The sequence below is a fragment of the Lynx canadensis genome, chromosome D2 (genome assembly GCF_007474595.2).
Source record: "Lynx canadensis isolate LIC74 chromosome D2, mLynCan4.pri.v2, whole genome shotgun sequence".
Taxonomy (NCBI): Eukaryota; Metazoa; Chordata; class Mammalia; order Carnivora; family Felidae; genus Lynx; species Lynx canadensis.
The window spans coordinates 22,876,509-22,903,050 of NC_044313.2; the positions used below are offsets into that span (position 1 = coordinate 22,876,509).

At 40.5% G+C, this 26,542-nt stretch overlaps 1 protein-coding gene across 4 annotated transcripts in view; it reads left to right on the forward strand.

Annotated features, from left to right (window-relative positions):
• SORCS1 (sortilin related VPS10 domain containing receptor 1) overlaps positions 1-26,542 on the forward strand; it is a 511,562-nt gene that overhangs the window by 361,460 nt on the left and 123,560 nt on the right. For all 4 annotated transcript variants that reach the window (XM_030335173.2, XM_030335178.1, XM_030335175.1 and 1 more), the window contains exons 6-8: positions 7,769-7,833; positions 23,213-23,331; positions 25,902-25,991. In XM_030335173.2, coding sequence (XP_030191033.1) covers positions 7,769-7,833; positions 23,213-23,331; positions 25,902-25,991 — 274 coding nt within the window. The remainder of the gene's footprint in view (positions 1-7,768; positions 7,834-23,212; positions 23,332-25,901; positions 25,992-26,542) is intronic.

Below are 26,542 nucleotides of genomic sequence, written 5' to 3' on the forward strand. Positions count from 1 at the left end.
TCTATGTCATTAATTTTATGGTGTGGCATGGAACAGTCTCTAAGATGTATTAGAGTAAAATTTACAAGTTGCTAAAAGTACATAGAGTATGATAGCACTACAGTTTAAAAATATTTTAAAAAGGGAGGGAAGAAGGGGGCGCTGGGTGGGTCAGTCGGTTAAGCATCCGACTTCAGCTCAGGTCATGATCTCACAGTTTGTGAGTTCCAGCCCCGCGTCGGGCTCTGTGCTGACAGCCCGGTGTCTGGAACCTGCGTCCAATTCTGTGTCTCCTTCTTTCTCTGCCCCTCCTCTGCTCACTCTCTCTCTCGAAAATAAACATGAAAAAAATTAAAACCAATAAAAAGATAAAAATAAACTTTATTAAAGAAATATTTTGAGCTACTCCTTTACCTCAATCCCAAACTGTTGGATCATTTAAAATATACTTCTCTGTATCTCATTGGCTCACTGACTTCTGTTTGGGGACCCCACTGACCATGTAGTCATCTTCCCTGGTGCCTCTCTAGATCCCCTCATCTGTATTCAGGAAACAACAAAGGTAAGGAGAGGGGCCCAAACAATGGGAAGTGAGAAAGTGGGAAATTAATCAATGGTTTTAGAAGCAACGCCATTAAATGAGAGAAAGGGAAAGTAGAGGGAGGGAGAGCATTGTGGCAAGATGGATTTTCCTGACCAATTTAGATCTGGTTGTTTCAATGACTAGAGAGACATAGTGCTAGTTGCTCAGTATTGCTTTCTGTGTTCAGCTTTGTTTCTACCATGCACTTTGTTTAACAAACATCCTCATCCCCCTACTGCCTTCCTGAGCTTTATGTATCTCTTAACTGAGTCAGATACCCTCTCCATTCCTCACTTTGCTTCTGTAAACACATACACAAGCACATGCACACACACACATTTGTTGCAGATATCACATAACTCAATGGTTGGGCTTCCAGGTGGGGGGAGTAAGAATGGCAAAATGCAGAATTTGATGGGGCTAAGGATGTTGGCCATGTTGATTCACGGTAGCCATTATGCATTTAAAAAACTAAGCACTTATTTTTGTCTGTCTTTCTATTTATTTGTTATTTGTAGCAACTATATTTGGTTTTGGGAAATGAGTGTGACAGTGTGGAAGACAGAAGAAAGCAAGCAAGCATGTGTCTTAGGATTCAGAGAGAGGCTAAAATGACGCGTTTAGGATGCTTTTGATTTACTTTTTCCTAGCCCATTTTCTCCAGAGGGGCAGGAGATGAGACCTCAGGATAAGCTGCTTTGTTCTAGAATAAAAGTTATCGCATTAGCCAGGACTCTCCTGATGACCTTTGTCTTGAGAGCAAGCTGTGAGGGTAGCAGAAGAGGGAACCCTTGGCTACAGAAGAGGAAGTCAGGGGATCCAGCCACTAATACCTGCCAGCAATTTGTTTCTTCTCCCTGAAAGGTAGAATCACTTGCTTCTATGGGCTTTGTTGATGGAGAGAGCCTGTGGGAACATGAATGCTCTTGCAAAACAAAAAGCAAGCAGGGGTTTCCAACTCCCCAGCCTCTGTTACTCTGCAGATCCCTATTCCTTCCTCCTTATGCCATTAACTGCAATTCTAAATCTGAATAAATAGGTGCTATCCCATCATGGTGTTTATTTTTTAATACTTGCTCTGCGGTTACCCATATCAGGACATTTTGTGGCTCTGCAGCATTTATTGAGCACTATATTAAACTGGTATAAACTCAGACAAAATGCCAAGCGAGTGATAAACTAGTGACATTTCTGAGTTTCTCTGTAGAAAATGTCTGCAAAGGCTGCATTTGGCTGATTGCATTTCAGAAGGCTGACGTTGCACTATATCAGGGACTGATTGTTTTATTTGCATTCTTGGCTTTAGTTACCCTTAGATTTTTATTCAGAAATGATTTCTGCATGTGAACACCACTTTAAGATACTAGAAGCATAGGTGTGAGAGGCTGGCTTTGTCTTGTTTTCAACAACAGAGCTGGATCTAGCATGGCCTGAGGGCCTTCACCTTATACTTTGCCTGCACGGGGAGACCCACACATAGATAGACTGGGATGGAAGTTCTTCTTTTTAGCTATTTACAGCCTTGCCCACTTAACTCACTTCATTGGCATTCCATGGCTTTTAGGATCGACTAAAAAGCACAGGGTGCTTCATGAATGGACCCCTGGCTAACTTTTGATTTTACTTCCTACTTCTCTACTCTGCAAACGGATCTGTTTACTTGCTAGTAGATGCCTGTATGGGCCATTCTCTCTGACCCTGGGCCTTTTTATCTGCTATTATCTCTAAAAAGAATGTTCTTCCACCTCTTCTGTCCATTGATCATATTACTGCATATCCTTGAAGATTTAATTCATTTACTCTACAGAGTTCTCAGACCTTCCTTCTCCCACAGGTTCCCATCTGCAAGTAAAAGGTCACTCCTCTTACATCCTTAGCTAGCACCCTGAGTATCTTGTTACATGGGGTGACTCTCTCCTCTTTAGCTCTAAAGCTCTTGAGAACAGGGAATTTTTAGCCCTTCTTCTTAGAATGTTTCACTAAATAAAAAATGGATTTTATTTGTTCATATAGTTGATCTCTGAGCTGTTGACTCTTTTTTTTGTCTATTGATATATGATGATAAATAATTTTAATAAATAATTTTTGCTAATGGGGTACCCATGAAATCTCAAGAAACTTTTATTACCAACATTAGTTTTAATTTTCAGATGGATGTTTACATTCCCCACCTACTTCCCAAAATAAGAAAGGGGGAAAAAAAAGTGAAGAATTCAGCTGCATTTCAGAGCCCTTGCAATGTACAAGGAAGCTGCTAAGTGCTTTAAGATATATATTCTAGGAAAACCTATTTTAGCCTCGTTTTATCAATAAAAATAGTAAAAGTACAGAGACGTTAAGTAACTTGCTAAATTTCGTATATACAAGTACATCGATAGGGGTATCTGGAATCTCCGTCAGCTAAGCGTCTGACTTTGGCTCAGGTCATGATCTCACAGTTCACAGGTTCAGGCCCCAGTTGGGCTGTGTACTAACAGCACAGAGCCTGGAGCCTGCTTCCGATTCTGTGTCTCCCACTCTCTCTGCCTGTCCCCTGCTCGCACTCTCTCTCTTTCTTAAAAAGAAACATTAAAAAAAATAAGAAAAAATAAATAAATAAATACATTGATAAATGTTTGCATGTTGGTTTATACTTCTGCTTTTCTAAAAGCTCTCAGTAAACATTTATTGACTATCTATACATGGCATGCATGGCACCCGGCATGGAAATACAGAAAGGTTTGAGTTTGTGAGTTAATAAGGATAGACAGTGAAGTCACCAGTTGAAGCATAGGCTAATTTATACTATGCCAAAGTATGTGCATCGTTCTGGAAGTTTCTGGAAGGGCAACCAACTTAGCATAGGTGGCATCTTCACTGGAAAGTCTATTTTCAACTTCATGTATCTGCTGCTGAGCCTATAAAAGTGCACAGACTATAAGAGTTAAGAAGTTCTGGGGTGCATATATGTTTTAGAATTAGTGGGTTTTTTTCCTTAGGGTAAATACCCAGTAATGGAACAGTAGATCATACGATAATTCTATTTTTAATTTTTTGTGGAAACTTCATTCTGTTTTCTATAGTGGCTGCACCAGTCTGGATTCTCCCAACATTGCACAATGGTTCTTTTTTTTTTTCCACACCCTTGCCAACACTTGATTATTTCTTATGTTTTTTTTTCAATTATTTTAAACATGCTGATAGTTGTAAAGTTTACTGCATCATTATGTATAATAGCCAAGATATGGAAGCAACACAAGTGTCCATTGATAGATGAATGGGTAAATATGTGGTGTATGTATAATGTGGAATATTACTCAGCCCTAAAAAAGAAAGAAATGAAATCTTGCCACTTGCAACAACATGGGTGGGTCTAGAGAGTATTATGCTAAATTAAATGTCAGTCAGAGAAAGACAAATACCATATGATTTCACTCATGTATAGAATTTAAGAAACAAATGAACAGCAACAAAAAAAGAAACAAACAAAAAATACTATTAAATGCAGAGAACAAACTGCTGTTTGCCAGAGGCAGGTGGGTGGGGTAATGGGTAAAATAGATAAAGAAGATTAAGAGTACACTTACCTTGATGAGCACTGAGCAATGTATATGACTGTTGAAATATTATATTCAAACTAAATATGTGTGTGTGTGTGTGTGTGTGTGTGTGTGTGTGTGTGTGTATTTTTAAGAGTTAAGGGGCACCTGGGTAGCTCAGTTAGTTAAGTGTCTGACTCTTGATTTTGGCTCAGGTCAGGATCTCACAGTTCATGATCTCATAGTTCACTGATGGCACAAAGCCTGCTTGGGATTCTCTCTCTCCCTCTCTCTCTCTCTTTCTCTCTCTCTCTGCCCCTCCCCCACTCATGCTTGCTCTCTCCCTCTCTCGCTGTCTCTCTGACTCTCTGAAAATAAATAAATAAGCATTTTCAAAAATCTTTAAAAATAAAAATTAATTAAAAACAGAGTTAAGGCAGAAGAAGAATAAGAGGGAATTCCAGACAGAGACCCCCCCCCCATACATGCAAAGGCATGAAGTTTCCCCGCCCTTCTGTGAAATTCATTTCAAGAAGGGAATTCATTTTCCCAAATATATATATATAGAGAGAGACAATATAAAGATTTATTAGATACAGCCGCTTATTGCCTCTTTGTATAATTAAAGGATCCTGGATCAAACATTTTTATCTCACATTTCCAGAGAGGTTCTTTTTGAGCCCCAGAACTGAACAACCCAGTATATCAGATATTACAGCAGATATTGACCAGTGTGAAAATGTTGTCTATATACTTACTGAGGAAACATTCTTCTCTATGCTCTAGTGAACGCAGAGAGCTCAGTGATAAAGAAAACAGAAGACCTGCCTCATGAGAGCTCAGTGAAGTAAGAGAGGCATTTATATAAAGAGATCTAGCAAACCAATATGAACCATGACAGGTTATGTACAGGGTGGTCTGGAAGCATAAAACAAGGGTGTCCAACCCTTTATGCCTAATACCAGAAGTCATACTTACTATCATGATGGATAGTGATACTTGAAGCCATTCTTGAGATCTCACTCTGAAAAGGAAATCATCAAGGGAATATTTTAGGTTAAATTTTATGTTTATGCTGTTTTTGATTTGTTACTATTTTTGAGACTTATTGAGGTATAATTGACAAATAAAATTAAAATATATTTAAAGTATACAGTGTGATGATTTGAGAAACATATACAGTGTAAAAAGATTTCCACACTGAGTTAACATATCTATCACCTCATATATTTACCCTTCTTTCTTTTCCTCCCCTTCCCCTTTCTCCTTTCTCCTTTCTCCTTTCTCCTTTCCTTTCCTTTCCTTTCCTTTCCTTTCCTTTCCTTTCTTTTATTCTCTTTTCTTCTTTGTGAGTACATTTAAGTTCCACTCTCAACAAATTTCACTTATATAATACAGTGTCATGGACTGTAGTCATGTTGTACATTACATCCTCAAACTTTATTCATCTTATAACTGAAACTTGGTATCCTTTTACCATCCCTGTCTCCCCCACAACCCCTGGCAACCCCCCATTATTATTATTGCCACCATTATTAAGCACAATAATTGGTCTTACTATACACAAATAAGCATCAAACCCCACAGTTACAAGTAAAATGTATAAATGTGCTAGGCAACAGTGCTTGGTGGTCAACTGCAGTGATGTGCTTGTGCAAGGTGTCTGGTCAGTGACAGGACCGTTAAAACCAGCACGTCTGCAGACATTTAGCCTTGTTTGGCTTCAGCTTTTGAGAATGTACCGGGACCACAAAGTAAAAGCAGCAATAATTCTTTATAATCTGTGACTGCAGATCTGGAGGTACTCCTAGACTCCCAGGAAAAGGGGCGAGCCTATCAGCAAATAAAAGTTGTTGGAAACATTGCAGTTTGACTTTAAAGTTTTATTTTCTTGTTGCAGTTGTTTTCCTACAGGTAGGGAAAAAAACAGGCAGGGTAAGAGGAGCTGGTTAGCCACAGGAGACTTTGCGGAAACAAATGATTCTGTTTTGTCCCTGTCTCTTTCTGTGAATTGATAAGAGGGGACCCATCACTTGACACAACAGCTCCTGCCTTTAGATGTGGTATAAAAGATCTTAAAAGAAAACTGCTATTATCGATTTGGGGCTATGAGCACATGGAAAGTTGCAACTGGATGCAGGGTAATTATTTCGTCTCCCGTTGACATTCACCATTAGCCGAGCAGATAGGTCTGCATGCTAGCTTTCACAATGTGTTTCTGAGATGCCAGCCTTCTCCTGGGAATAAGAAGAGCTAGTCACGTCAAGGAAGGAACTCAGGGCGGCAGGCAAGGTGGGAGGTGAGCAGCGTGCAGCTGCCTGCTAATAATTTGCAAAAACTCAGCAGTTAACTGCTGAGATTTCTAGTTGGAAGGTTTTTAGGGAGCTTGTTTTCTTTTTCAGCCTCAGGACTGTGGCCTTGTCAGAAGAGGTCACCTGTGGATCCCGTCAGCCCTTCAGTGTGGGAAGTAGAGAGCCACCGTCCCTATGAGCTCTAGCATTTAACTGAAATGATGGTCAGGATGTCACCGACTGCCTGTATTCAGATTGCACTGATGGGAAGCGTCCAAGTGTGTGTCCCCTGTCTCTTTGGGGGAAATCGTAAAACCCTTATGAGGACATTTCTGCTTCCGGAGAGAAGAAAGCAGGGTTTAATGTTGTGAGCATAGACTCTGAATTTCAGACCATGTATCAATCAGAGAAAACTTACTGACAGTGATAATAGGGCCGTTAGGAGACTCCTTTTCTTAAGAAGAAGAGAGACTAAGCTAGCTATGCTTCAGAGTCTTTGAGCTGAGAAAATGAGTTCAAATAAGAAAGAGCTCTGGGAATGCCCTTAGGACAGTGATTAATTTACTTATTTCAAAGAGCTCACATACTGTTATATCCTCCCTTCCTTTCTCCCTCCCTCCTCTCATTTCCTTCCTTCTTTCATTCAACTTTTGACTATCTGTTATAGCTCAGGTAACAGAATAATTATTTTCTATTTAGTATGGCTCACTGCAAGATTACACTAAATAATATACGCCTCCAAGGCACTTTAAATAGACTTTTATTTTACTTTTTATTTTATTTTACTTACACATATGGTTTCAGGCACCCTTCCTAAAGTGAGGTACATCTGCATTTTCCTCTCACCCTGGTTCAATATACAGAGAATGGTCGCTCTGTGCCATACGGGCCACTGCATCGGTTCAATCACATGGTTTGTTCCTAGTTCACAGGACAATAGGACGTAGTTTTGCTCATTTCAAATGAAAAAATTAATTAGATCACTCAGCAATGTAAATCACCATTCAAATGACCCAACTAAAGCAAGCAGCTTACTTGGCATCTGCCTGATAAGTCTTGAAAGTTTAATATACTGTCAGTGAGATTGTCACTAGCTGAGCCCACAGGAAGACACATATGCCATGTGTAGGACTTATTTGCAAGTCTGAGCTAATAACATACAGCATCTTTGCCAGAGTTAAGCCCGGCCTTCGTCAAATAAAGGTTTCATTATAGTTTTTATTTGAAGTGGGAATTTCACTGTCAGGTTGTATAAATAAACATAATAGACATATTCCAAGACTTGTGGTGTTTAAATCCTGTGGACGTTAATAGTCTGTGGGCTCAGCTGAGTTTCTCGAAGACACATATGAAGTCATTCATGTTGGTGTTCCTTTTCCTCTTTCTCCATGTTTTAGGTCTGTGATGGGATCAAACAAGGAACCAGATCTTGTGCATCTCGAGGCCAGAACTATAGATGGTCGTAAGTAATTCAACTCCTCCATGATGTTATCAACCTACCATGAGCCGAGTCTATGTTTTAGGGAAATCACAGTGGCAATAATCCAAGTCCTTCATAATCCAGAATTGTCTTAATCACTTCTGGCGTCTCTCATCCAATCAAGGTGTTTTTCTTTCCCGGTTATGGGAAAGTTCCCCAGTATCTTACTTCTGAAGTTTTTGTAGTTATTGTCATTATGATGTTATTGCTGCTGTTTTGTTTTCGTTTGTTTTTCCAGTTTCCTTATTTTATCAGATACCACCTAGGCAATATTTCAATGTTTTGTCTGGGAAGTCACAAAGCACTTGGAAATGACAGGGACAAGAGAACCATTCTGTGTGTCCCTCATCATAAACAGGTTGAAGGACACACCGATCGAGTTCGTTTGCTGGCGTATTGGTAGTGTTTAGCAACCCAGTTAGGCCGGCTGCAAGGAGAGACTATGCTTTGTGTAGAGACTGGGGCTTTGAGTACATGAAACCGAAAAAGAAAATTGCAGTCCAGGATCCACACCCATATCTCAATGACTCAAAAGTTCACTCACTAGTTATGAAAAATTAATAACTTGAAAAAGCTGCTTAAGTTCTTTATGCCTCAGCTTCTTCATCTGTAAATGAAATAACTTAATAATAATGATTCTTGGGGCACCTGGGTGGCTCAGTCGGTTAAGTGTCTAACTTCGGCTCAGGCCGTGATCTCATGGTTGGTGGGTTTGAGCCCCGCATCGGCCTCTGTGCTGACAGCACAGAGCCTGGAGCACGCTTCAGATTCTGTGTCTCCCTCTCTCTCTGTCCCTCCCCCGTTCACACACACTCTCTCTCTCTCCTTCAAAAATAAATAAACATTAAAAAAATATTTTAAAAATAATAACAATTCTTGTACTAGCTAACATTCACTGAGCACGTACCCTGTACCAGGAACTATGCTAATCACTGCATATATTTTATCACAAGTAATCCCCACAAGAACTTGTAGGTTATTATCCTAATTTTACAGACGAGGAAACCAAGGCATAGCTGGTTTAAGTAATATATTTAAACAGCAATAACCTAAGTTTCCTCTCCCTTCTTTGGTCCAGAGGATCTCCAGAAGGTCTAAGGAGTGGAGGAGTACCACCAGGCCTATGATAGGGCACCACAGGTTAAAGGGATCAAAGAAGGAGAAAAGAAGAAGAAGAACAGGTGAAGTAAGAAAGGATGGGGGGAAGAAAGAAGCCAGTCTCAAGTAGAGAGAAGAAAAGGCAAACTGATATCCGCAGTTACTGCAGAGCAATGAGGTTGCCCAGCCCAGAGCCAGAGGGTGATGATCTAAGTATTGAGACCTACCCCTCGCAATTCAAAAACTTCATCATCACTGTCTCCTGTACCTGTCCACTTGCCCTTAGCTCGTCTGAACACAAAAGCGGAAGGTAGCTGTACTTCACTAGCTTACAGCTAAAAGAAGCGGGTCACCCCTGCACTCCAGACTCTCCAGAAACCACACCTACTTCATTACTGTGCACACAGCATGAGCTTTTTCATCTCCAGCGGTTCCACTTCCCCTTTGGGGAATCAATATATTCCTTGGCAGAATCAGCGGGAGCACAGTTCAGGGTCCAAGCTATCACCTTCCTCCTTTATAAATTCAAGCAGGACTGCCACATGTAATATGTCCAGCACTATGCCTGACACAGAATGAACTCAGCAGTTTAGAGCTTTCTTCCTATCTCTTCAGTGGGCTCTCTCTGGTCACGACCCCCGCCCCCCCTCCCCCATTGCTGTAGAACTGATTAGGTTGTCTTGGATGGCAAGGTCCAGTTTTTACTACACAAGAGCCAGAATAATCTTTCCCTCAGGTAGAATGATTCAGGACACCTGACCTTGACCTACAGTTCCAGTGTAATCTGGTACCTGCCCATTTCCTTAGCTCGTCTCCCTGTGTCTTCTCTTCACTCCTTGTCTGCAGGCCTGTGGGCTTGCTGTGAGTTCTTGGAATGTGCAGGGTCCTATGTGTCATCACAAGACTCTGAGGCCTGCTGATTCCTCTGCTTGGAATATCTACTTCCCTTCTGCCTTCCCTGACCCATTCGTTGTAATTAATCAGTAGGGATGTTTCAGATGTAAATATTTCTTTTTTATTTTAACTTTTTAGTTTGAAATAATTTTAGGCTCACATAAAAGTTGCAAAAACTAGTACAGAGAGTTGCCCTGCACCTTGCACCTGGCTTCCCTCAAAGATGAGCACCAGTGTAACCACAGAATAATATCAAAACTTCCAGTCTAAACCAGTGTCTTATTTTATTTGCTTTCATTCAAAACTCTTCTTTGTCTTTATTGTGCTCATCTCAGCTTGACGTTACTCAATCTATTTACATTCCTTTTTCCATGATTATTTGATTACAGTATCTTTCCTTTACCAGTCTTGACGTTCTAGGAGTGAAGGGGCCGTGTGTATCTTTGTTCAATATTGTGTCTTCAGCACATGCCTCAGTGTCAACATGTAGATAGAGCTTAATACATATTTGTTGAATGAATGAATACACACAGTTGACACATTGTCAGGGTTACCAAGTCACTTACTAAGTTGTCGGAAAATTTTAGGGCATTGCATCTCAAGCTTGGACATAACCTGACCCAACTAGGGATCTTGTTAAAACGTGGATTCTGATTCAATACGGGCCCAAAGACTGCATTCCTAATAAGCTCCCCGGCGAAGCCAATGCTGCTGGTCAGTGAAACATGTTTAGAGTAACAAAGTCCCATAACGAAAACCTAATGAAAGAGCTTTAGGGTCTGTCTCCCATGACTGCACCTCTTGTTTAGAAAGCCACAGATAGAATTGGTAACATCCCAGATTGCTTTAATTTTCAAGCTTTTGGGGATAATACTGCTTCTGGCTTGTGGCATCTAATGCACATAACCCCCTATCCTGAAAACAATAAGGCTGTCGCTTTCCCTGATCTGCACGTTTTCTTTCACCCAACATTATTCCTATGCTCCCTGCAGCCATGAATGTTGATAACGCCAGGCTGTCATCTCAGGCTCAGCTTTCACATGGCATGAAATAGATCAGTTCTAATTTTATTTATTTTATTTTACTTTTTTTTTTTTTGCAAAGGCAGCATCTTCAGAAACTACCCAAGAGTGAAAATTCAATAAAGGGATTTAATTTGAAAAGTTATCCCTGTCAAAACAAAACAGGAAAAAAGAAATTACCTACCAATTGAAATAAAGGATCTAAGCATAATGCCTGACCTGACTGGGTATAAAAAAATGAGATTTTCTCAATATCATATTCAGTCTCTCTCTCTCTCTCGCTCTCGCTCTCGCTCTCTACCTCCTACCCCTTTTGCACTCTTTCTCTTTTCCTCTTCCTTAAGGTACCTACTTCAGGTCAAAGAAACAGAGAGGAAGAGGGGAGTAGGAAAGACCACAGAGAGATCAGAGTAGTAAGGTATTATTAACAAATATAGTGGAGAGTGTATTTATTTCTTATTTATTTATTTTTTTTTTTTATGGAGAGTGTATTTATTAAACTCAGGTTCCAGGCTGGTCAGTGGCTCTAGAAATTCCAATGTCTGATGTTACCTCTCTCCCTATTCTCTGATGGAGATCCTTCTTGTTTTTCTGTGCCTTCAAGGTTATTTAGGACACAATTTAAGTATGTGGAACCCATTGTTTATATTCCAGGTCATGCGTCTTGTAGGCTATATACCAAATCAATACGCTATTTTTTACTTTGAATAAGTACTTTCTTTCTGATGTTAATGGATTCAGGAATTTTGTAGTTTTGACACAGGAAAAATCCTATACTAGCTTATGTGTCTCCTCCCCACAGGGAGGCTTACAAATACTTATCTGGGCTTGATATTCAAAGTTTGGTTTTAGTCTCATTTCAAATTTCCCTAGGTTACATTTTATAATTTATTTCTGTTTCAACCGAAGTCTCCACAGTTGAGGACAAGTAAGCTCTGGAAAGCATTTGCTCTGTTATGGTCTATGACTAGCATAGACATTTCTGCCACTGGGCTCTAGAATCTTGATGTCTTACGGTTTACACTGTGACAACGTTGCTATTATTCCTTGCCTTACCTCTCTACCTTGGGAGGCAACCTCAATTACAGTCAATCACAGGAATTATTACTGGAAAATTTTGAATGTATTTATTGGATGTGGCATTTGTTATTGGCCCTCGCATCTAACTCGGAACAAATTGACAGGTCCTCACCCCAGGTATAAAGATTTTGCTGTTTAAATATCTCGTGTGTCTGTGTGTGTGTGTGTGTGTGTGTGTGTGTGTGTGTGTGTGTGAGAGAGAGAGAGAGAGAGAGAGAGCCAGAGAGCCAGAGAGAGAGAGAGAGAGAGAGAGAGAGAGAATGTGCTTTCACACATGCATTATATGCACCCAGTGCACTAAAATAATAAAAATGAAACCTATATTCTACTGATTCACCTAATATAAATGCATTTGTGAATGTAATGCATGGGGTTAGAAAATGTTAACTAAACCATTGGATTGAAAGCTTTGTGAAAAGCCATATCCTATTTTATTTTGGTTCTGTGTACAAAACAAAGCTCAGAAACTGACCCATCTGTTGACTTAATAAATGTCCTTATCTGTATAAGCATGTCTTCTTTTTTTATTCTTTCTTTCTTTCTTTCTTTCTTTCTTTCTTTCTTTCTTTCTTTCTTTATTTTTATTATATGAAATTTGTCGTCAAATTAGTTTCCATACAACACCCAGTGCTCATCCCAAAAGATGCCCTCTTCAATGCCCATCACCTCCCCTCCCCTCCCTCCCACCCCCCATCAACCCTCAGTTTGTTCTCAGTTTTTAAGAGTCTCTTATGCTTTCGCTCTCTCTCCCACTCTAACCTCTTTTTTTCTTTTTTTTCCTTCCCCTCCCCCATGGGTTTCTGTTAAGTTTCTCAGGATCCACATAAGAGTGAAAACATATCGTATCTGTCTTTCTCTGTATGGCTTATTTCACTTAACATAACACTCTCCAGTTCCATCCACGTTAAGCATGTCTTCTTAAAGAAGGGCTTTAAGGGCCTGCAGAGTCCTGGAGGGTCAGCAGAGGCCTGGAGGGCTAATGGGGGCATGTGAGAACCTGTCCAACTCCCTGTAATTGTATGCCGTGTGTTTGTCTATGTGATTGTGGAAGAAAAGAACAGAACTGTTACCAGAATTCTTCACACACCAATTATGCAGGGATGCATAGTTCTATTTTCATACACATCTGCAAACATGACCTTGGAAGGAAACCTGTAATACCTAGTTTAAACTTTATTGCTCCTCCCTTTCACTTCTGAAATGAACAGCCTCGCCAGTGACATGAGTGTTTCCGTACTGGTGGTGATCCGTGCTACCATGGACAAGGGACAGGGGACAATTACTGGGCTCGTTGTCTATTTGCATGAGTAAGTAACCTTGTAACAACTTGCATAAGGACTAATCTCTTTCACTGGGGAAAAACAACCTTGGCCCTTCAACCAACTGTGAAAATGACCAAAAACTCTTGCTGAAATGAACCACAGACCAGCATTTTACAAGGTGAAATAAAAATCAAAGGAGACTCACAACTTTATATAACCACCATACCACAAATTCTGGTCATTGGTGAGAACTGGACATCCCCTTTCCATTTCCTATTCTCCAGCGCTCCAATTGATTTCCATATTGAATAGCATGCCTAGCAGTGTCTGGAGAGAGGAAGCACGGCCGCAATGCTCTGGGGTCGTGATGGAGACCTCGGTTCTCATCAGTCCTCAGGATGTTATCTGCGGGGCGCTTTCAGTTCTTCCTATAAAAATAGATGACTTTTATAACAACAAAAGTAGCAGCCATGACAATAAAAAAAAAAAAAGGATAAGCCGCACTCAGGTGCATCAAGTGAAAAGTAAAACCCACTTCCTGACCTCCCTTCCCATTCCCCAGAGGTGGTAATTTTTTTTTTAATATTTATACTGCATTTTTTCAGAAATCGTTTGGGCCCATACCGGTGAATACGTATGCGCATACACATACATACACACTCAGAAATGTTCACGTTGTAAAACCGTTATGCCAAATTCACTGTTGGTGAATACCATAGCCAGTTAAATTTTTCCACATCGGCACATATAAATGTAGTCACTTCATGACCGATCACTACAAAAAACCCTACCGTGCAGGCAGCTGTAAGCTAGTTTGCCGTTCTCTCACTGACAGACGTGTAGGTATTTGGCCCTTTCAAGCGGTGCCAATACATACATCCACATGCACACACGTTACTTACTTGGTTAGTAAGCACTCACCCTTGTGCAGGCAGCAAGCACTGCTGAAAAGAGAAATTTAATAACTGCAAGCAGATCCCTGGGTCTGCAAGTATATACATTTAGCATTTCAGCAGACCTCGTTACGTTGTCCCCTGAGGTGCTTGTGTCGTGCACACTCACTCACTATGAGGATGCCTGCCTGTGTTTGTAAGCCCTCAGTAGTCCAGGGCATTATCAGAGATCTTTCAATAATAACCCATCTGATGAGCAAAGAGCCATGCCCTGTTGTCTTAATTTGCATCGATTTAATTATGAACGAGATCAAGATTATTTATTTATTTATTCATTCATTTATTTATTGGCTATTTGTATTTCCTCATCAAGGAACCTTCAAAAGATACCAAATCTCTTTAACGTTCTAGGGAAGATTCACACTTTGGCGTGTGTATATAAATCTAAAAAAGGATCAAAAATAAATAAATAAATAAATAAATAAATAAATAAATAAATAAATCTAAAAAAGGATCAGCCTCGCCACCCTCCCTCCAGCTAAGGTCCCAACACTAGCACACCAACTGGCATTATTAGACACCATGTTTTATAATCTTCATTTACCTTCTTTTCCTGTCCCCACAGCAGGCATCAGGCATTAGGCAGCATGGCGGCACCTTGCAGTTGGCTTTTTTTCCTGGCTGTTTCGTTCTGATCCCATTGTTCGTACTGCAAAAGCCACTTCATTTCAACTACTTGTGATTTCAGCTTGGCCTCTGAGTTAGTAGCCTTAAAGACAGCCCTGAAAACTAACCAGAAAAGCGTGAAACGTGATAACACAGGCTTCCCCACATAGCAGTGAACACCTGACAGTGACACACAGCCACAGGCTCAGCTGGGCAGCTTTCAAAGTGTGCTCTTTGTACCAGCTATGTGTTACTTCCCCTGTGTCCTGTATGCCCAGCCGCAGTGGGAAGGTCTGTGCCCTGACTTCCCATCCTCAGGAGGAGAGGACAGAGGTACACAAGAGAAACCTATTATCCCCAGGCTTTAACTCTACGACAGAGGTCTGGGTTTCTACTGGGTGTTTAGGATCCCCCAGGACACAGCAGCACTAGTCCATATAATGTGTGACAATTTCCAGCCATCTGGAAAATTCCTAGTGCTTCTGACTCCTGCTTAAAAAAAAAAAAAAAGTGTTCTAAAGATCTTGGCACTGACTCCTACATTCCCTTCCTTTGTCCTCTATGTTCTCGAGCAACAATGGTGCTGGTGTCATGGATTATATTCCTATCATTGGCCAGGCACTAAGGCACTTCCTGCTAATCTTTCGCTGCACCCTTACATCAATTCTCGGAAATAGGCTCTGTTGTTATCTTTCTCATTTTAACTTTGAGGAAAACAAGGCTTTCAAGGATTAAATGTTTTCACCATTGCCTCAGGGCTAGAATATGAAGCCAGGTTTGCTTCACCTCAGACATACTATTCTTTCATCAACAGATATCATTGGACCTGAATGCTGTGCCAGGTGCTGTCCCGGATGCAAAGGAGAGATGGAAGGGAACGTTGCAAAGGCCTCACTCTCCTCGACTTTACCTTGTAGTTAGGGGAGATGTCATATTTGAGTGAATAGTGAAATAGTCTCTATCCCCAAAAATCTGCTGGCCAGGTGGGCATAACAGGTCCACAGTTCTGTGTGATGCAAACTAAAATAAATGCTGTCACAGGACAATTTCTGGCACAAAGTAGACCATCTGTGGAGAGGTATAAATTTGGGTGACCCTCACCTGTGGGCTCTCAGCACATGATCCTTCCTGGGATGCACTTACCATACCGCATTATAGTTGGCAAGTTATTTTTTTTTTTTTGCATTTCTATTAAATTATTAAGTCTCTATGTTCTGTCTCATGGCCCTATTTCCTAGTCCTGTACTTTGCAAAAAAAAAAAGGTATGATCTCAGAACTTTTCCTGGAGTAGTCATGACCTCCTGAGGACAACATTTAGAAAGTTATACTGGACCCAAATCAAGAGATTTCATAGAAGAAAGCAATGCCACAATCTTGTTATGCCAAGGGAGAACATTTGATCTAAGTTTATAATTTTCATGGAAATTTTTTGAACTCTGCGTAGTATTTTCAGGGGCCATGGCTAGAGTCTCATTTTTGCAGATGCCAATTTCTGACTGGTACATGCCACAGAGGGCTCTAGAACCCTGATGGTACTGAAGGTTATATAAGCACAAGCATGTGGGCTCGACGGGTGTGTGTGTACGTGTGTGTGTGTGTGTGCGTGTGTGTGTGTGTGCGTGTGTTAGGTGGGAACATTTAAGACGAAAGTTCTCAAACAAATAATGGAACAATATAAAGGACAAAAGAAAGATTTATATGCAGATGCATGGGCTTTAAAAACTTCCCTGTTTTAAGGTTGAAAATTAATGGAGTTTAGGGTGAGTTTTAAAGTGCTCATGACTGACTGCCTACAGAGTTTATGGTTTTGTCTAAAATGAAACTTTTGTAATATTAAGGTATACAAAAGGATTTGGTGCTAAATATTTTTTGAATAATAGAATCACTGGTAGAGTTCTAGAGATCTATGATGTTTTTCTTGCTGTGTCATTTACTAGCATGTGAGCTTAGACAAATCTCGTCTCTAAGTCTGGAGTTCTTCATCTGTAAAAAGTACCTCTTTCTGAATTTTTTTTTACAAAGTTTAAAAAAGAAAAAGCATGCGATCCACTTAGCATGGTTCCTGACCCAGAGAAGAGGTCACTGTGGTAATTCTGGAGGTTAATGCTGCTGCTGCTATCATTGGAGAGATTCTGGGAAAGGAGAGGTCAGCCTGAGCCTCAGGCAAAACCCCACAGAAGAAAGCCCAGCAAGTATTTGGGCAGGGTAACAGGCAAGGAAAAGGAAATTCAAACCCAAGTAACTGCCTGAATGGACACAGGTGTCAGCCAGGAATGAACGTGCTGTTTAGAAATAGCAGAAGTCCTGAAAACATAGACTTAACCAGCAACATCACGGAGCTTCGTTTCTTCAGGCAGGGGTGGGAGGAGGCAGGTTTCAATGGGTAAAGTATAGTGAAGACCTGTCAGATCTTAAAGTAATAGTCTGATTCTTAATGTCCTTTTTTAGTTCTAAAGTTCTCTCTTTTTTTTCTTTTTAATGCTCATTTTTGAGAGAATGAGACAGAGTGGAGCAGGGGAGGAGCAGAGAGAGAGGGAGACACGGAATCTGAAGCAGGCTCCAGGCTCTGAGCTGTCAGCACAGAGCCCGATGGGGGGGACTCGAACCCACAAACCGTGAGATCATGACCTGAGCCGAAGTTGGATGCTTAACCAACTGAGCCACTCAGGCGCCCTATAGTTCTAAAGTTCTAATAATCTTCATTACAAAGAGAAAAAGTCTGAAACCTGGCTTGGTAAGTGACCTTCTCAGAATCATGCAGCATGTTGGAGATAGAGCTAGGACCTAGAACATCATTCCCAACAGGAGGAAGCATTTGCAAAGCAATATGGCTGCAGGCTGACAGGCCCCGTGTGCTGGGCACCCAGCCAACTCTCATGTCCTCTTCATACCCCTGGTTATCTTCCATTTCTTCCCACTGCCCACTGACTCACACAAACACCTATTAATTATACAAGGAGAATACTTTTCATGGTGCTTTGAAAAGGACTTTAAAAAATCTTTAATTGAAACCAAACATCAAATATGAAGAAAGATGTGTCAGGTAGAGATGTCTGGAGTACTTTACAGTTGAGACACAGTGGATGGTACTGGTGATTCAAGAGAGAGGACTTCAGTAGCAATCACTGCTCCTGTTATTGGAGCACGGTCTAGCCCAGCCCTAGACTGAACACATTTCATGACTGAAGTCTTTGGGCATCACAACCACCGGCAAGATGGCTCCCATCTTTTCCAGATCAGCGTGCAGAGAGGTGAAGCGGTTGCTTACGTTTACAAAGCTAGCAGGCCTTGAACCTGCATTTAAAGCCCTGTTCCTCTGCTCAAAGCCTGGCCTTCGAAAGGCAGCCTTTGTCTACATCACAGATTCTGCAGGGGTGGGAATTGCATTATGCCAAGCGGCAGCTGTTATACAGAGTGAGGATGCCTGAGAAGAGCAGCACAGGGCCCTAATTACCTATGGCAAGGAAAACATCTGTGTGGGAAAAGTAATGAAATTAATTCTAAAGTCTAGCAGTTGCATGCATTAATTGATGTTAATTAATGCCAAATTACAAGATACTTCCTATGGAATCGCATCATACACTGACTAGAATTGAATATGGAAAGAGTTCATCATACTTAATGCTATTATAGTAAGCCCCAAGGGGAATAAGAGTGATTGGTCCCTCATTATGAAGTGCAGCCAATTTCTCTCTGTTTCCATTAGGAGGAGAAAGAGAACAAACCAGGAGCCCTTTACCAGGGGCAGGCAGCTCAAAATTGTTCATTTCCCCTTCAGCTTGCAAATTTCACTTTGAGCCTCTCTAAGCAAGCAGTGGTTTCAAAGCCTCTTCCTGGGACTTTGCTTGTGTCGCCCAATGGAACCTTTGGTATTTCTTAGCCCAAAGACGGGCTCATTACACATATTGTTCGTGGTGCTCTGCCTCAGTATGTGTCATGGGGAGTGGGAGAAGCAGAGGAATTAGAGAAGCTTCTCTGATTTTTGTGGGACAGATCTCACCCGCCCCCTCCACCTCCTGGCTGAGACATGCTTTCCAGGGCTCTGCACACAGTTGTCTCCTTCTCTCATATCACTACCTGTATACTATTGTTGACATCTCATGTATATCTTTTATTCATTTTTCCAGTGTAAGCATACATATGTAGATATCTATATATACAACTTGCAGAAAATCGGGTTGATATGCACATATTTTGGTAACCTACTTATTTTGGGATAGTTTTAGGTAAACAGAAAAGTTACCAAGATAGTACAGCTTTACTAGCTCTCCCCGATGTTAACTTCTTAAATAACCAAGGTCTGCTTTTTAAAACTAAGAAATTAAAGCATTGATACAAATTATTAATTAGAAACCTATTTTTATTATATGAAATGCATTAACCACTTCCGTAAATCTTCATATACTTTTTAGAATCAGGATTTTAATAACAAACTATGCATGTTCTGAGGTTTTAAAAAGTTATTCCTCTATGTTTGACCATTTTTCTATTTAGTTTTGTTATAAACAACACTGATGAAAATTAAAGTACCTAAATCTTTGCATAGATCATTACTTATTCCCTTGGTTAGAATTCTCAGAAATAAATGTGAGGTCAAAGAGAGTATTTTCAAGGATCTTGATCCTATTGCCAAATTACTCCACACAAAATATAAATTTACTTGTCTTTCTTTTTGTATCTGGGTGTATGCATTGCTACTTAGATCAAAGACGAAATATAATTAACAGAAGTTGGCCCCAAACTTACCAGCATTCTTCACACAATACAGAGTAGTGGAAATAAACCAGCTTTGGAGCCAACCAAGTTTGAAACCCATAATGCTATTTCTGTAAAACATTACGTATTTGAGCTTCATTCTCTTTATCTAAAAAAATAGTCGATATATTGTACTTTGTAGTATTATCAAGATTAAATGTATGAAATAAATGTGAACCTGGCACATTGGTATTCAACAATTGTTAGTTTCCCTGCTCTTTTATTTTCTTCCCAAATCCCTCAGCTTCATAGTTTCTCAATAGCTGAGTTATAAATATGAGAAGTGTATCTTTATATTTTCCGTCTTATACTTGTTCAGGAACCTTTGAAGAGGAGGTTCAAGTCTTAAGAAAGCTTTAAACTCTGAGACCCCATACAAAGAAAACAAGCACTGTGTATTTATCAAAAGTTCTCATCAGGTGACAGTCCAAGAAATTCTGATTGGAAGTTGTATTTGTAATTTGAAGGCCAAGACCTCCTAATCAGGAATCTTTGATTTAGTTTGGTTAATCGTTGTTTTTGTTCATTATCTCACATAAGAAGTGCAGAAAAAGAGCAGCTGTAAGTTCAGTATAATCAGTAACTCAGTGTCATCAGGAAATAGGTCCTTTTCATCTCTTTGCATACTCATTAGGTAAGCTTAACTGTAAGCTTACTGGCTCCTCTATGTAAAAAGAAGGCTAGAGCAGTTCTCAGCATCACATTATTCTAGAGAGGCAGAACAGGGTCTTCTGCTGTATTTCCTGGTCTCTCCCCTGTAGCCCCTTACAAGACTGCCCTCTCTTCTCATTTACTAGAACTCAGTTTTAATGCTCTTTCCTGAACCAACCAATGGCAAGGGGAGTCAGAAGACCTTTTGCGGGCATAGACCCAAGAGGATTAATCCTTGCATGTGGGCACTTCTCAGTCATGCAGGAGGAAGGATAAGTCAACCGATCCAGTATTGGCTTTTCCATCAAAGAGGCCGGGAGGAATGGGTATCGGGCAGGTCACCAAAAGAAACATAGCTGATACAGAAACATAACTGGAGTACTCAAATTCAGTTTAACTAGCCTTTAAAAGGCCCCCAAACTGATCCAATTATTGTGAAAGGTAGCAAAAGAGAAAATAGGAATGTTATCATTATTGATAACAGCTCGTATCTGTACACATTTGAGTTTTAAAACATTCAGCATATATGCTATTATAGTTAATCCTTAGAGCCAAAATTCAAGAGAGTTGACATTGGCATTCACATTTAATGGATGAGGGTGGCAAGGCTCAGGAGATTGAAATTTCTTTTGAACTATGTAGCTAGTAAGTGACCAAATAAGAACTCAAGCCCCGGTCTCATAGTTACCAGTGTCCATTGCTGTGACCCCAAGCTACCTTTGGAAAAATAAAAGTCGTTTAAAAGATGTGGAAGAATCTGGTGGAGTGTGAAACTGTGAGGTGAAGATTTTGTGTGCTGTGGTGGGAAGGGGGACGATTCTGGGAAGGACTGACTCCCAGAAATTGTCTTCAAGGAGAAAGACCTTGAGTTATGCCCTAAGATGGAATGATAAAGAATGTTTGAAGAAGGTGGTAAGTAAGAATGAGTAGATGGCTCTTCTTTAGTTCATCTACGAGATGGTTTCACTACAACCAGATGGCTTAAAGTACTTCAGAGCCATCCCATCCCCACAGACGGCAGAGGCATGAAGGAATATTGTGAATAAAGTTCACCTCCAGTCTCATAAGAGCTTATCAGCAATTACATGTCCTTGGTCAGATGGAGCAAATATGCATGCCGCCCCCTTGTGGTCCTCCTTGTAGAATACAGATTTTACCCAATTTCCATAGGTAAAGATGGTCCTGGAAATGTCCTTGAGAGAAGTCATTAGTGAATCCTTGCATCCAATGCTATACTATTGCCTACCCCCATTTAAATGTAAATCTTCATCTCCTTATTTTGTTTTAATTTGGAATAGTGGATTTCTTTATACATCCCTGATATCCTAAAATCAAACATCCATTTATTAAGCATCAAGAAAAAAAAAAGGTAAAATGACTTTCTTCTTCATTGAAAAAGATATATTACAATAAAAAGGCACATTCTAGTAAATATTTACTCATTGGCCAATATGTCCCTGGAACAGTATTAGAACCTGAGGGTACATCAGTGAACAACAAGAAAAAGGAGTCACTATCTTCAAGTAGCTTATATTCTAATAGAGACAGAAATGAATTCCATGGAGGGGAATTAACAAAATGGTGTGTGATCCAGAGTAATCATGGAAGACCCTCAGAAATAATAGTAGAGTGAAATCTAGAACTTTCTTTGTGAACAACCAGGGGAAAAGCATTTTAGGCAGAGGGAATACAAGCGAAAAGTCTCGTAAGTAGTAGAAAGTTTAGCCAAACTTCTGCATGTAAAGGAAGCCAGATTAGAAGACTCACAGAGAGGGGCGCCTGGGTGGCGCAGTCGGTTAAGCGTCCGACTTCAGCCAGGTCACGATCTCGCGGTCCGGGAGTTCGAGCCCCACGTCGGGCTCTGGGCTGATGGCTCGGAGCCTGGAGCCTGTTTCCGATTCTGTGTCTCCCTCTCTCTCTGCCCCTCCCCTGTTCATGCTCTGTCTCTCTCTGTCCCAAAAATAAATAAACGTTGAAAAAAAAAAAAAAAGACTCACAGAGAGAAGAAGAGATTAACATGTGGGGACATTGGAGTGGTGGGTGGTAGAAGATTTGAATTTATTTTAAATACAAGGAGGCAAAAGGAGTTTTAAGTATGAAATGACGTCTGATTAGTAGAGAGAGCAGAATAGCTGTGGTTGAAAACCCAAGGCAGCCACCCTGATACATTGCACTTCCAGCCATAGATAGCAAATGTATAGAAGAGTTAATTTAACTGATAGGTTTACCATCTGCTGTCAAGTCTCAGGTAAGATCAGGGTCTTGGTTTTCTCATCTGTAGAATTATTGACCCAAGGAACAATTGACCCAAGAGCAAATTATTGGACCCAAGGAAACTCCTCTCTATTCTATTTCACTTAAAATTATTAGCAGAAAGTCCTTTGTCTTGACATGGAATTTTACTGCTTATAACAATGTTTATAACTTCTTGCATGAGATGGCTGGTAAATGCATGTTATATCCATGTTTCCCTGCTTGTTGGTCAAAGGTCAGAGTGTGGAGGAAGAGCCTACAAATGCAAAAAAATAATTAGGAAATCGTAAATATTATTGCCAGTTTTTAAAAATATTTTCATTTAGGTTTGGGAGAGGAAAATTAATTAATGAGGATTTAGTATTCCAGGATGCAAGGTTTGGTGGAGGTGAGGGGGCATGCTGGTGATGGTGTTGACAGAAAGTGAGTAAAATAATGGGGTGCCTGGATGGCTCAGTCTGTTGAGTGTCCGACTCTTGATTTCGGCTCAGGTCATGATCCCAGGGGGTGGGGTCAAACCCTGTGTCAGGTTCTGCGCTGAGCATAGGCCTGCTTAAGATTGTCTCTCCCTCTGCCCCTCTCTGCCATTTGTGCTCTCTCAAAAAAAGAATGAGTAAAATAATAATGATACCACTTTGAACGATAATAATGGTAAAAATAATGCAGCTAAAGAATGTGAGATTTGTTTCAAGAATTGGAGATAGCAAGGGAAAGAAAAAAGGTCGACTCTGAGTGTAATACTCAGTGTGTATACCTTCCCCCTACCTTTTTTTTTTTTTCTTTCAGATTCACAGTACCTAACTTGCCGAATGCAGAACTGCACAGAGGCCAACAGGAATAAACCCTTCCCAGGCTACATTGACCCAGACTCTTTGATTGTCCAGGATGATTATGTGTTTGTTCAGGTATGAAAGATCCACTTCTGTTGATTGTCTCAGTTCTCTTCCCTGCTTCCGTCCCTAATGCAGCCTCCTTTGCCTGCTTACACTCCCTTGAGGGTAAAAAAAGGAAGAAAAATAAAATCATTATCTTCTTGACAAAAGGAACATTGCCAAGTGTCGAAGCTTCTATGCTCACGGAATATTAATTAGCTCCTTTGAGCAGCGTCTGGAGGACCTTATCAACACGTGGTCACGGAGGCACTGCTTAGAGTATGAAGGTTGTCTCCAGAATGATGCGCACTTTTGTTCACCCTTCCTCTGCCTTCAGTGAGACTGAGTGGATATGTCACTCTCTTCCTATCAGAAGAGTCAGCCAATCAGCCTACTCCTCAATACTTACCTTAAAAATAGAGAAACAGATGGCAACAGGAAGCTGCGGGGTGACTGGAGGTAGTGGGAGGCAGAGGCGAGGTGGAGAGTAATCAGCCATTATTGTCATGCTCTGACTATGATTAGGATGAGAAGTGAAGATGTATGCAGTCGGGTTTTTCTCTCCTAAAGAGAGTGGGAAACCTTTTGAGGTAAAGTGGTTAGAAGAGACAGGGAGCAAGTATGCTCTGCTGCTTTTCAGCATTTCAGGAAAGTTTTAGGTTTGTTTGAACAGTGATTTACTTAGTTGTTAGGTAAGTTTAGACAGACTTCAGTTATTGCTTCCCATGGTAAGAGTGACAAAGGTACAATTGCTGAATAGTTCTGTGTGTGTGTGTGTGTGTGTGTGTGTGTGTGTATACATTGAATATATTGACATATATTTATTACATATATTCATTTTTACACACATTATATATATATATACATACACACACACAATTTCACTATGATTGAGACACATTCTTAACACTAATATATTTATTTGGACAAGAAATCATAATTCAGAATATTCAATCCCATGTTTTAAGGAAGCAAATGTTCAAAATGCACAAAATCAACCTATGTACTCTTAAAATGTTTTGCAAATGATTATACATACACATACACTTCATTTCTTTGTTGGGGAAATGAATAATGAGTACTCTGATAACTTCAGCATCAAATTATCAAGTGACATTAAAATGGTTACACGTATTGGTTGTATCTATAATTCATTTCTCAATCACTGTTTCTGCTAGGAACCTTTTCTGTTTTCTAATAATGATTTATAATCCACATATGTGACTAACCAATGAGAATCAATTATGCCTTTTAAATGTTATGTATTTTCTACCCATACCGCTGTGAACGTGATCCTGTGAACACTGTGAACATAACCCATCCCTAGAATTAGGAGGTGATCTGGCCCAATCATGGTGGACAAGATAACTTGCCAGTCACTCTCGTACGTGTCTGATGGACCTTCACCCACAGCATTTGTTGACACAATCTGAGTATGCAAACTCCAACTGATGTTCCAACTCCAGATATTTATATGGATTAAGAGTGACTCCACCAACTCATAGAAATACAGACTAGATGGTCCTTGCTATGGGTTAGGGGGTGGGGAAACGTTGGTCAAAGGGTACAAATTTCCAGCTATTAGATGAATAAGTTCTGAGGATCTAATGTATAGCATAGTGACTATAATTACCAATATTGTATTATATACTCAACAGTTATGAAGACAGTAGATTTTAAATGATTTCAGTACACACAAAATATCATAATTAAATGAGGGGATAGAGGTGTCAACTAACCTTATTATGATCATCATTTTGCAGTATACGCATTTATCAAATCATCACATTGTACACTTTAAAGTTACCTATCTTATATGTGAACATCTCAACCAAACTGGGAAAAAAAAAAAAACAGTGGCTACAAAGGAGAGGGAGACTGACAGTAGAGCCGTTGCCAATCCACGAAACAGTGCTCGTGCTGGGGTGGAGACTGCACCCCTTCTTGCCCTCCCTCGCACCCACAGGGTTCACTGGGCTGTGTGTGCTGGACAGACTTGGAGGAAGTAGCTCAGAGTTCTCTTCTGGAAGATAGAGATCTATAATGATTTTGGGCTATGATCCTGGCCAGTTTTCCGTCTAATGTGTCAGCAGCGCGGCTGTATGTGAGACATACTCGCATTCATCTAGGGTACAGCATCAAACGGAACTCAGCGCTCAGAGATGAGAGACTCCAGCTCTGCCACTGTTTCACCCGGGCTGTTTCCTTCTGATATGGCATGGGGACCTGTTTGCGTGGTCATAGTCTTGGGCTGGATAGCTGGGGACGGCTGATGGACGTTAAGCCAATATACCCTAAGGCTTCTCTCGTTAGAAACACAAAAGAGAAGAAAAATAAAAAGGAAATGAAAATTTTTCCTTGTTTCTGAGCTACAGGGCAAATCCAAGAATTTTATGTTCACCCAGTGGGCTAGGTTGGGCCTCAGACCAGTTCACATACACTGTATGAGTCGTTTTTGAATGGAGCTCTAGTTCCTCACACTTGTCCACCATAGTCATTCACACTGTTGGGTTGGCAGCTACCCCCTTCCATTCATGGCTGTTGTTCGAGGGCCTGGAACTATTATAGGAGCTCTTCTTACAACTCTTGTGTTTATGATCCAGCTGACATCAGGAGGACGGCCGCATTACTACGTGTCCTACCGAAGGAATGCGTTTGCCCAAATGAAGCTGCCCAAATATGCTTTGCCCAAGGTATGAGCTGAATGGATTTCTTCATTTTAGTATTTTCTTCAATTCACATATTCTTGACCTCACCCCTTTCCCAAGGACCCTTTCAGTCTTTCGTATTCATTTATCTCTTCTCATCCCTCATGACTGCTTTTCACGTTCTCTCTCTCTTTCTCTCTCTCTCTCTCTCTCTCTCTGTCTCTCTCTCTCTGGAATTGTTGTTATAGGAGCATCTAAATAAATTGTCAACTGATTTGCTTTTACTTTTCAAGAAATATGTACTGGTATTCTAGCAAAACATAAAACATGCTTTGGATATTATGTCAGTACGACGGGGGTGACACATTTCTATCCCATTCTACTGTGATTAATTTTTGAGAGGGGGTACATCTATACGGCATCCAACCTTTGCTTTCTCTCTCAATAGAACTTACGATACTGGCTGTCTTTAGAGTTCTGAGGCACAGCTAAATTTTTTGAACTTTCCCAAAGACGTTACTCCTTTGGAAATAATGACAGACAGAAGTTAAAGACCCTCAACTGCTGACATTCCCTGGGCTCTTTCCAGAAACACT